At 35.2% G+C, this 13045-nt stretch overlaps 1 protein-coding gene across 2 annotated transcripts in view; it reads right to left on the bottom strand.

Moving 5' to 3' along the window:
- Positions 1 to 13045, bottom strand: part of DPYD (dihydropyrimidine dehydrogenase) — a 922445-nt gene that overhangs the window by 459982 nt on the left and 449418 nt on the right. For both annotated transcript variants that reach the window (NM_174041.2, XM_059881513.1), the window contains 1 exon segment: positions 2637 to 2852. In NM_174041.2, coding sequence (NP_776466.1) covers positions 2637 to 2852 — 216 coding nt within the window.

Below are 13045 nucleotides of genomic sequence, written 5' to 3'. Positions count from 1 at the left end.
GTGTAATATTCAGCTGTCAATCTAGAAAAACAAAGAGGGACCCACACTGTCAGTAGGACAGGATAATAAAATTTCCAGCAGATGTTCAGACAGGGCTCTAATTTTTACTGAACTCCCTTGGTAAGCATTTAATTTCTTTATCATATGCAAGCTTGGCAAATTGTACTTCATCAAAACTGCATTGTGAAATATTAATATTTCATATGATAACAAAACTCCATAGAATAACCTTTGTCATATTAAAAGCATCCAAATTTCAAATGTCAGGACTCTGAATTTTAATACATTTTAAGTAGATTCTTGAAATTGCATACTAATTATAACAAGGATAATCTAAATTGGTATGCTATAATGTCACACAAATGTGTAGTACATATAATACTTGAATAGATGTCTTTAGTAAGAGGCTGTGAAAAACATGAGTTGTATACTACAACATTTCACCAATAAGAAAGCACAAAAATCATAGGACAATAATATATTTGAAACATATTTAATCGTTAAATAGAGACAATATGAGAAAACAAAACAAAAAGTAGATCTTCATGATACAAACTGACTATGTTGCAAAATCATGTATGGGAAGTAATCATTTTTAAAATAGACTTACAGAAGCCCAAGGAGGCATCCTTATTTATGTCACTACAATCTGCATGAGTGCATTTAACATAGTTTTTGCACAAATATTTTGTTGTAGCCATCATCAAAGTAAGTAAAACAAAGCTTCCTAAAACCCCATTATGTTTTATGTGCCAAATTTAATTTGCATCTGTCCCTAACTCTCCTTTTGAAACATCATCACAGACTTCTGAATTGATAGATTAAATTCAAATTGGAGGTCTAGAAGGAAGTTAGCTCCCACATTCATTTCTGCTGGTGATCTTAATGAAGGTAACTGCTTTTAGGTTACTGAAAGAGACAGCTTCACAAATCAAATGCATGTCACCAACAGAGTAAAGACAAATGTCTCTGATTAATCAGAATTCAATTTTTGTAAGCAAAGAAACCAGCAAATTCGAAGCAAACATCCTTTTTCCTACCATTCTTCACTTATTCCTGATTAGCTACCCATTTTTGTTTACATACAAAATTTTTTCAATAGCATAACTAGTCATTAAATGGTATCAGAGATTCAGTTTTTCTCAATGGATTAAACATCGGATTAGAGCTTCTGAGTAATTCTTAAAGGAAGAATTGAAATACAAACAAATATAATGTCAATATTCTATAAAGATGTAAACAACTGATTAAGGATATTCTGAAGCTAAATTCAGTATGTTGTTTATTTTTACACTTTATTTAACCAAAGAATTTCTGAGAATTCAGCCAATTTATTTAAAAAAATTCCTTTAGCTATTTAATATAAAAATATTTAGGTAATTTTTTTTCATGCAGTAGGTTTCTAACTTTTGAGGATTTCTAGATAATCATGATCACATTTATACGTAGCATCTTGTGAAGCTGTCAGAATGAGACAGCCAAGATGTTTTAGCCATAATAATGCCAGCTATTGATCCTAGTAAGAGGAGAAAGAAGAGAATGTGCTTAATGGGGCATTTTTGTTCTCTATTATTTTCTTTGCCTAAGGATAAGGCTGATTTAAATAATAATAGTCTTTTCTCAGTCACTAGATTCACACATTCTTATACATTAATTATTACTAACTACCAGTAAGTATTAAATATACCAATAGGTGTATCATCTAAAATTTTATCAATAAAAGGTCAAAAAATGCTAAATTTTGCTGATCTTTTCTAATTGAAAGTCATATGAGGATGCAACCCTCTATTGCATAAATTATCCTACTTTTAAAATGTTCACTTATATACTTTCTGTATTTTAAAGACTCAATCTTAACTTTAATATGTAGTTAATTTTCTACTAAGTATGTCCACTTGTAATGTGAGAACACAGTCATAATGTCAAATTAAACTCAGGTCAATGCATTTGGGGAAACATTTCTGAATTTAAAAATTCAAGAAAACTCTTATTCCAGGCACCAATTAAGTTATACTGAGTGATTCATTTTTACATGAACTGGTTTCCAGAATTATGTGCAAGTCAAATTCATTGTCTAACTTTGAGTTGAGGCACATGTTCTCATTCACACACATTCAGAAATCACAAAACAAATAATAATGCCAAAATAAGAGTTAGTCTGTGATTATTAAATGAAATAGACATTCTGTAGTATTTAAAATTTTGTTACTTCCTAGACAAAACACAGTGATTCCCTGGTGGTTCAGGATAAAGAGTCTGCCTGCAATGCAGGAGACTGGGGTTTGATCCCTGGGTCGGGAAGATCCCTTAGAGAAAGGAATGGCTACCTACTCCAGCATCTTGCCTGGAGAATTCCATGGGACAGAGGAGCCTTGCGGGCTACAGTCCATGCATCCTAAAGAGTCAGACATGACTGAGTGACTAACACACATACAGACAAATGAGAAATAGAAATCTATCCCATTCCCCATCCTGAGACAGAAGAAATGTAATGAAATTAGCTCATTTGTAATAATCGGTCTTACCCAATAGTTTAATAACTGTTATATCTTGGTGAACCTTTGCATTATAATATTTATTCCCTAATTAAAATAAGTGATAGATATTTAAACACAACTTCAAAAATAATTTCTTACCTTATCAAGAGAGAAAGTTTTGGTCAGAGCAAAGGCCCATCCAGCTTCAAAAGCTCTTCGAATCATTGACGAACTGGTAGTTGGAGTTGCACTGGCAAGACCAAAAGGATTTGTAAACTTCAATCCAGCCATTTCCACACTAATGTCCACCAGATCAATGGGAGTATAAAACAGGGGGAGTTCGGGCTTAGCAGAAACTGAAGCTCCATATTGTGACTGCAAAAAAAGACAAATAGCCAATAATTATTCTTGAATCACATCTGATTTCTCCATATAATCTTTTACAAAAATCACTTCAGCACAGCATTAATATTAATATAGATCACACTGGTCTGTTTGGAATGATTAAGACTGGCCAATAAAGTCAGTTAGCGGAGAATAAAATTCATATATCATCTTTTTCTTATTTCAAAAGCAGTACAGAGAATATTAACAGAAATAATATCAATTAAATAAACAAAAAACTATACTTAAAACATACTGAGATTCAAACACAAAAAACCCTGAACCCATTAACCTAGCCTTTTTGTACTTAATTTGTAGAAGTATCTTTAGTGCTCAGAAATATGTTTAAAAAAAAAAAAAAACAGCAAGTCAGGAGACCTAAATTCAATTTCCAGTAAATTCATTCTATTTATGAGAATTTAGGAAAGCCACCTAACACACCCTTGTTTTTTCTCCTTTACCGTTTTCAGTACAGCAGCATAAATTCTGGCTGCCTAATTTCCCACCTCCTAGAGATACTGGAAAATGCAGGAAATCATAAGCCATAGGGAGACATCTAATTTGGAAAGTGGATAATGTACTCATGTGTACGGGGAGACTTTCTTCAGCAAAAACAGGTACCAAACAGTTAATGTTGAAATCATCCATTGGCTCTCAAACTGTAAAATTATATTTGTTAAATGGGTACAGTATAAAGCTACCTTGAATTATTGGAAAAAATCAATCAAAAAATCCTTTACAAAGTGCATGGCCCACTGCAACATAGTAGGTGCTTGCCAAATGCTGTCTCTCTGATTGCAGAGATTATTAAAGCTTTCATCGGGTTCTTTATAAAATGTCTCTGTTTCTCTCCTTCTCTCCCTCCCTTCCTCTCTTTCTCTCTGTTTATCTTTGAAAGACAAATAATACTGGCAAATATAAAGAAGATGAATTTTCTTAGCCAAAGCAGTTACTGAATGGACCAGTCTAGTTAATTCTAAAGTAAGAACTCTTTTCTCTTGTGAATAATCACTCAAAAGTTGTTTGAGCAGAACTTTAATTTTATAGGAGTGTGTCTTATGTAGATAAAGATTGCCATGACTTGCATAAAAATTATTTCTGGACCTCCACCATTTATAATGCAAAGTAAAGTTCACTTAATATGTAAAAAGGCATCAAACTTGTCAACTGAAAGACTAATGTGTCTCTGGTGCCTGCAAAGTGGTGCCTGATGGCATCTACGCTTTGGCTGTGGCACGCATCTTCTGCCAAGAATGTTCTGGGTTTCAAGGCACATTTCTGAATATTGTGCAGTTCTATATTGTGTGGATAATTCTTCTAGTTCTCACATGGATTGCAATATTATTAAAAGGATTATTAACAAAAACAAAAGTTATAATATATAATATAACAAAATGCGGGATAATCTGAGATGTGTTAATTTGAGGCACATGTGTCTGTGTGAGTGTGTGCAGGAATAGGTGAGGAAATAAACAGCTTCCATGAGATTTTCTCAGCTCTGTGCCTGCGTGCTTAGTCGCTTCAGTTGTATCCAACTCTTTGCAACTCTATGGACTGTAGCCCACCAGGCTCCTCTGTCCATGGGATTCTCCAGGCAAGAACACTGGAGTGCTTTGCCATTTCCTCCTCCAAGGACTCTTTCCAACCCAGGAATTGAACCCGCATCTCCTGCATTGCAGGCAGATTCTTTACCCACTGAGCCACCTGAGAAGCCCTTCCTTAGCTCTAAATAATAATTCAAACTGAATCAAGGAAGTTTGGATCAGATGAAGGAAGAATTTCCTGACACCACAGTTTGGTTAACACCAGAGAAATTTTACAAAAAAATTTCCTTCCAAGTCTGAGGAACCTAGAAACTTTGGGAAACCTTTCATCTGATGATAATGATAGAAATGCTTATAGTTCCATGTTCACTGAAGTGATACAGTCTCTCATCTTTTTGTGGCTTTATACTGAAGTAACTAACCTCTTGAATCTCACAGGTGAATTTTAGTTTTTCAAAAATTATAGTTATACAGCTTTGGACAATAGACCAAGGAAGTAGACATATATGTGTAATTCAACTTGCATTTCTTAATTTATGTAGTTTTAAATACACAAAGCATTGCTTTGAAACTCTTACAAATGTTGCTACCTCAATATTAGAAAGGAAATAATGTGGGCAAACTTTGCAAGATTTTTCTTGTTTCAAAACAAAAATGAAAAGCAAACAGCAAAACACATAACAAAAAAAGCAATACACACAAAACTTTTTCAAATGAGAGGTATAACTTTTCATAAAATGTATATTTTATTTCATCAACAAAAATACTACTAATGTATAGGCAGATAAGATACAACCTTTAGTTGTAATTTGTTATGGTTAGTTTGGTCACTAAGTTGTGTCCAACTCTTTGCAACCCCATGAACTACAGCACACCAGCCTTCTCTGTCCATCATAATCTCCCTGAGTTAGCTCAAACTCATGTCCATTGAGTCAGTGATGCCATCCAACCATCTCATCCTCTGTCATCCCCTTCTCTTCCCGCCTTCAATTTTTTGCAACATCAGGGTCTTTTCCAAGTGTCAGCTCTTCACATCAGGTGGCCAATGTATTGGAGCTTCAGCTTCAATATCAGTCTATTCAATGAATATTCACATTTGATTTCTTTAGGATTGACTGATTTGATCTCCTTACTGTCCAAGGGACTCTCAGGACTCTTCTCCAATATCACAGTTTGAAAGCATCAATTCTTCAATTCTCAGCCTTCTCTATGATCCAACTCTCACATACATATATGACTACTGGAAAAACCAGAGCTTTGACCACACAGACCTTTGCTGGCAAAGTGATATCTCTGCTTTTTAATACACTTTCCAGGTTTGTCATAGCTATTCTTCCAAGGAGCAAGCATCTTTTCATTTTGTGGCTGCAGTCACTATCCACATTGATTTAGGATGCCAGAAAAATGAAATCTGACACTGTTTCCTCATTATCCTCATCTATTTGCCATGAAGTGATAGAACTGGATGCCACATAATAGGCAGTCCTTTTTCATGTTGTACATACAGGGCAATATTTTTGTTTTGTTTTTGTGACTTTTTACCATAGTGTGGTGTTATAGCAACCCAGTCTGTTTGACCTCATAATATACTCAAGCCTTCATTTTCTGAAATTTGATAGCTTCTTCCCCTCTGCACTATTGCTCAAGGAACTTAAGCATCTTAAATTTCAGCCCTCATCACAAGGTTAATTCCTCCCAAATCCAAATTGCAACCTCCAGATTCAGATTTCCAAGAGACTTCAAGACATTTGGAAGTGGATACTTTGTTGTTAATTCAAACTCAACTCCTTCAAAATGTACCTCATCATATTCCCTTCTAAAGAATATTATTCCAATATTCAATATAATATAATTTCATATAATACTATTTTTCTAGTCATCCAGTGAAGTGAAGTGAAGTCGCTTAGTTGTGTCCGGCTCTTTGCGACCCCATGGACTGTAGCCTACCAGATTCCTGAGTCCATGGAATTTTCGAAGCAAGAGTACTGGAGTGGGTTGCCATTTCCTTCTCCAGGGGATCTTCCCAACCCAGGGATCAAACCCAGGTATCCTTCAGTACAAGCAGATGCTTTACTGTCTGAGCCACCTAACAAATATAAGAAAAAACCTAGATGTTGAATGATGAGAATTAGTTCCCCAGTCACACTACTGTACAAAGGATGTTATACTGGCATCAGGCACAACAAAAAGAAAAAGAAAGTATTGACATAGAAGAGAGTCTATCCTGTAATAAGTAAAAAATAGTGGTGAATAAAACAGATAAAGTCTCTTAAGATTACATATAGAAAAACATAAAGAAACCTACCAACCAATCAAGTGAACACAAAATTAAAATCACAGATCATTCACCACATTATCCTTTGCCTCATGCATTATCTGATGTATTCCCGTTAGCCTGAAATATAATCTAACACATTCTTCACCCATCAAGCTCTTAGTGATTCTTTGAAACTCAACTTATGTGAGCATATGCTTCCTGGGGCATTTCCTTAATAGATTCCATACACTTGTCTAATGTAGCTGATTCTTTTCTTAGATATTTTATCATTTAAAATATGGCTCCACCTCAGTAGTCATCATACTGGGCTGTGCAGGTTGATTTTTCTCTGCAAACAGAACATATGCTCCTTGAAGGCAGTGACTGTAGCATATTCAAATTAATATCTTCATTAGAATCAAAAATATTTGCAAAATATACATTTATATTACATCATATTTTATATAAAATACTTATTCCTAAAGGCAACTCTGCCCTTTGTAGAGAAAAAGATAAATAAAATCACTTTTCCTCAAGGTAATCCTCATTATTTATTTGCTCATTATTATTTTTAACATATGTTTTTCAACATTCTCACTGTCCTTTGTTAGATAGCTCATTTACCTTTTGTGCTCTGAAATGGAGGAACCAGCTAACGTACTTAAAAGGGTTAAATACAGAAACCTGAATTTTAAATTTCCCTCCTCCTTTCCCTTCTCTAATGAAGGAATCATCTTATAATCTGGACATCACCACAATCTCTCTAGCTGTTCAAAATGCACTTTAAACAGATTAAGGACCACGGTCATAATGGATGAATTCATTCATTCATGAGTTCAGTTAAGCATTTGTGCAATGTTTATTATATGCCAGGTACTAGTATAGTCACTGGGGATTTAGCACAGAGTAAGTCCAATGAGGTGCCGACTATCATAGAGTCTGTTTTCTATAGAGAAGCTTAGAGGGTTGATGGGAGTCAGACACCTAGAAACTAAAGGAAAACTACAGAATCAAAGAAAGGTGAAGTAATAAAGAACTGAGATCAGGATGGAGGGCAAGAGTAAACCCAGAGACAAAGGAGAGACTAAATGTTCAGCAGATTTTTTGACAGTAAAGATAAAAGTAACACTTCTTTTATAAAACCATTGTCAGACATGAGACATTGAGAATGAGAGATGTCTAAAGATGACTTTTTTCAGTTTGCTTTTTCTACTTCAGAGTTTTTTAGAGGAGACTGAGAAAAGATTTTAGTTACTTACAATTCAATCTAAATAATAATAATAATAATAATAACTCTCCAGAAAGCAGGAATAGAAGGAACATACCTCAACATAATAAAGCCATCTACAATAAACCCACAGCAAACATTATCCTCAATGGTGAAAAATTGAAAGCATTTCCTCCAAAGTCAAGAACAAGACAAGCGTGCCCAGTCTCACCACTACTATTCAACATAGTTTTGGAAGTTTTAGCCACAGCAATCAGAGAAGAGAAAGAAATAAAAGGAATCCAGATAGTAAAAGAAGTAAAACTCTCAGTGTTTCCAGATGACAGATCCTCTATATAGAAAACCCTAAAGACACCACCAGAAAATTACTAGTTGATGAATATAGTAAAGTTGTAGGATATAAAATTAATACACAGAAATCCCTCACATTCCTATACAGTAACAATGAGAAAACAGAAAGAGAAATTAATGAAACAATCCCATTCACCATTGTGACAAACAGAATAAAATACTTAGGAATAAATTTACCTAAAGAAACAAATGACCTATATATAGAAAACTATAAAACACTGATGAAACAAATCAAAGATGACACAAATAGATGAAGAAATATGCCATGTTCATGGATCAGAAGAATCAATATAGTAAAAACGAGTATACTACCCAAAGCAATCTATAGATTCAATGCAATCCCTATCAAGCTACCAACAGTATTTTTCACAGAACTAGAACAAATAATTTCACAATTTGTATGGAAATATAAAAAGCCTCGAATAGCCAATACAATCTTGAGAAAGAAGAATGGAACTGGAGGAATCAACCTGCCCAATTTCAGCCTATACTAGAAAGCTACAGTTATCAAGACAGTATGGCACTGGCACAAAGACAGAAATATAGATCAATGGAATAAAATAGAAAGCCCAGAGATGAATCCACACACCTAGGGACACCTTATCTTTGACAAAGGAGGAAAAAATATACAATGGAAGAAAGACAATCTCTTTAACAAGTGGTCCTGGGAAAACTGGTCAATCACCTGTAAAAGAATGAAACTAGAACACTTGCTAACACCATAGACAAAAATAGCCTCAAAATGGATTAAAGATCTAAATATAAGACCAGAAACTATAAAACTCCTAAATAGGAAGAACACTCACTTACATAAATCATAGCAAGATCCTCTATAACCCGCTTCCCAGAGTAATAGAAATAAAAGCAAAAATAAACAAATGGGACCTAATTAAACTTAAAAGCTTCTGCACAACAAAGGAAATTATAAGCAAGTTGAAAAGACAGCCTTCAGAATGGGAGAAAATAATAGCAAATGAAACAACTGACAAAGAATTAAATCTCCAAAACATACAGGCAGTTCATGCAGCTCAATACCAGAAAAATAAACGATCCAATTAAAAAATGGGCCAAAGAACCAAACAGACATTTCTCCAAAGAAGACATACAGATGGCTAACAAACACATGAAAAAATGTTCAATATCACTCATTATCAGAGAAATGCAAATCAAACCACAATGAGGTACCATCTCACGCTGGTCAGAATGGCTGCCATCAAAAAGTCTACAAACAATAAATGCTGGAGAGGGTGTGGAGAAAACACCTCTTACACTGTTGGTGAGAATGCAAAGTAGTACAGTCACTAGGGAGAACAGTGTGGAGATTCCTTAAAAAACTGGAAATAGAACTGCCATACAAACCAGCAATCCCACTGCTGGGCATATACACCAAGGAAACCAGAATTGAAAGAGACACATGTACTCCAATGTTCACTGCAGCACTGTTTACAATAGCTAGGACATGGAAGCAACCGAGATGTCCATCGACAGACAAATGGATAAGAAAGCCGTGGTACATATACACAATGGAATATTACTCAGCTATTAAAAAGAACACATTTGAATAAGTTCTAATGAGGTGGATAAAAGTGGAGCCTATTATACAGAGTGAAGCAAATCAGAAAGGAAAACACCAATACAGTATATTAACACATATATATGGAATTTAGAAAAATGGTAACGACAACCCTATGTTCATGACAGCAAAAGAGACACCGATATAAAGAACAGACTTTTGGACTCTGTGGGAGAAGGTGAGGGTGGGATGATTTGATAGAATAGCATTGAAACATGCATATTACCATATGTGAAATAGATGGCCAGTCCAAATTCAATCCATGAAACAGGGCACTCAAAGCCGGGGCACTGGGATGATCCAGATGGATGGGATGGGGAGGAAGGTGGGAGGGGGGTTTGGAATGGAGGGACAAATGTACACCCATGGCTGATTCATGTCAATGTATGGCAAAAACCACCACAATATTGTAATGTAATTAGCCTCCAATTAAAATAAATTAATAAAGAAAAAAATAACTCCATGACAATCATAGACCATGAGAGGTCCCAAATTTATATACTTAAAGGTTGTACTTAAATTTCATTTCATTTCATATCCATCTACAAAATCCTCCAAGGAGCTTCAATGCTTGTAGAATACAGAATACAGCATAATCTCTTTATTATTAGATAATCTCAGTTGTGATCTGGGTTTTTCCCTTTGCTTACTTGTTCTAATCACGTTTCAGCCTTTCTAATCTCATCTACTACCATTCCCTCACATCTGATACTTCAGTTTATTGAACCACTTATAATTTCTCATAAAAACCAATATCATTAATGCATCTATGCATTATGATTTTTTATTTTTCCTACAATGTTTTTTCCTGCCTGGTTTTCCTGCTCTGAAAATTCCAACTAGTTTTCTAAGAGTCAGTCTTATCTCCACCAGGGCATTTCCGCAGCTATCCACAAGCACAGTTGTTACCAAATCATACTTTGTTTCTTGGTTGCTTACACGTATTGTGTCCCATCTAATTACGTTCAGCACCTAGCATAAGACTTAGCAGAAAAATGCTTATAATATTTGTTGAATGCATCATACTAGTGACCTTCATACTAGTACTTACCTTCTTTTTTACATCAGTTTCCATAAGATGATAATGATCAGTTTACATGAAATAATCATTAGCTATATTTCAGATATTTTTTAAATGTCCAATATTCTATTATTCTAATGTAGAGTATATGTATCGATGTGAGAGTTGGATCATAGAATTGATGCACTCAAGAACTGATGCTTTCAAATTGTAATGATGGAGAAGACTCTTGACAGTCCCTTGGACTGCAAGGAGATTAAGTAAGTCAATACCAAAGGAAATCAACCCTGAATATTCACCAGAAGGACTGATGCTGAAGCTGAAGCCTCAATACTTTGGCCACCTCATGCAAAGAACTGACTCATTAGAAAAGACCCTGATGCTGGGGAAGATTGAAGGCAGGAGGAGAGGAGATGACAGAAGACAAGATGGTTGGATGCATTACTGACTCAAACTCATGAGTTTGTTCAAACTCATGTTCATCACTTGGTGATGCCATCCATCGGTCGAAGGGGGCGGCAGATGGATGGCATCACCAAGAGTGATGGACATGAGTTTGAGCAAACTCCAGCAGACACTGAAACTCAGCGAAGCCTGGTATGCTGCAGTCTATAAGGTCACAAAGAGTTGGATATAGCTTAGCAACTGAACAATAAGAGCAACATTCAACTCTTACCTCTGGAAGACTATAGAATTTAGCAAAGGCTCTCAAAAGAGCTACCTAGTAGAAACGAAAAATAACTTTCTGGGCAATGTAAATACAGGTATTCTTTAATTCAATCACAATAACTGACATAAAATTGACCTCACAATTTTGCTAGGATTCAGTTTAAAATAAGGCTTCACTGGTAGCTCAGCTGGTTAAGAATCGAACTTTATGGAGGAGACCCTGGTTTGATTCTTGGGTTGGGAAATTCCCCTCGAGAAGGGATAGGCCACTGACTCCAGTATCCTTGGGATTCCCTGGTGGCTCAAACAGTAAAGAATCTACGTGCAGTGCAGGAGAACTGGGTTTGATCCCTGGGTTGGGAAGATCCCCTGGAGAAGGGAACAGCTACCCACCCCAGGATTTTGGCCTGGAGAATTCCATGGACAGAGGAGCCTGGCAGGCTACAGTCCATAGGGGTCACATTTCTGCCCACCATGATTTTGAACTTTCAGATTCAAATGGACTCCTTTGGTTCCAAGTAACAACTAGGTTCAGAAGGTTATTGGGATGGAATAGAAGTATCTCACGTAACTCAGAGGGAATGCATCATGGTGTCCAGGAAAGGCTGGGACTCCACTCGGAAAGCCATATGATTTATCTCTTCCTTTCTCCTCCTCTCTGTTTATCTAGGATTTTTATGTCTCTGCAAATTGACTTCCTTTGCTTCCTTATCCAGAATTGTTGATATTTTATAGGTCTAGCCCAGACATTTTTAAATCTACATGTTAAAATTTTGGAGAGGTTTTTGCTTTTTTTTTTTAAATTCCAATGTCTTGGCAAGAGAGACTCCATACCAGTTACATCAGAATCACTCTGAGTAGGACTCAAACACTCTAATTTTAAAAAATCTCTATAAGAGATTGCACTGTGAACCCAAGCCTGAAAATCATTTCTTTAGCCATTTTAAAGCTTCTCCTAATTCTTATTCTCAAGTGAGACATTCAAGTTTAGCCACCATCATCTAAAATGCCTACCTTATTTAAATAAGCTGGGCACATACTCTTAAAAAGTGTTCATATGGGGACATTTATCTGCTTAAAAGGCATCAGTTCTGACCACCAACAATACATTTTCAAAATGTGAAAGCCCACTGTAAAAATAGGTCACTTACTTTATAATCAAAATGAATAAGATACTTGAATGAATAAGCAAATAATACTTATTAGGAAACTGACCTAAAAATTATTCATGATGGTTTTATTAAACACACACACATAGCATATGTGCATATGCATGGAAAACGATCATCAAATGTGAGAAGTACATACCATTCAGATATTAATGAGATACTCAATCATAATGTTTTTCATTTGAGAATAGAAATAAAAATAAGTACAATCCTATAACACAATGACCAATTATTTTATTATTATATTATTACTCTTTATCACTAGTATTCTATTAACCTGGCTGGGTCATGAATTCATAGACAGAAAAATATGCATACATAACAGTTATATCTTTGGGAGGAAAGCAAATTACATAATAATTATGTACCCCA

Source organism: Bos taurus, chromosome 3 (assembly GCF_002263795.3).
Source record: "Bos taurus isolate L1 Dominette 01449 registration number 42190680 breed Hereford chromosome 3, ARS-UCD2.0, whole genome shotgun sequence".
In the NCBI taxonomy this organism is placed as follows: Eukaryota; Metazoa; Chordata; class Mammalia; order Artiodactyla; family Bovidae; genus Bos; species Bos taurus.
This window is presented reverse-complemented; position numbering and strand designations above follow the sequence as displayed.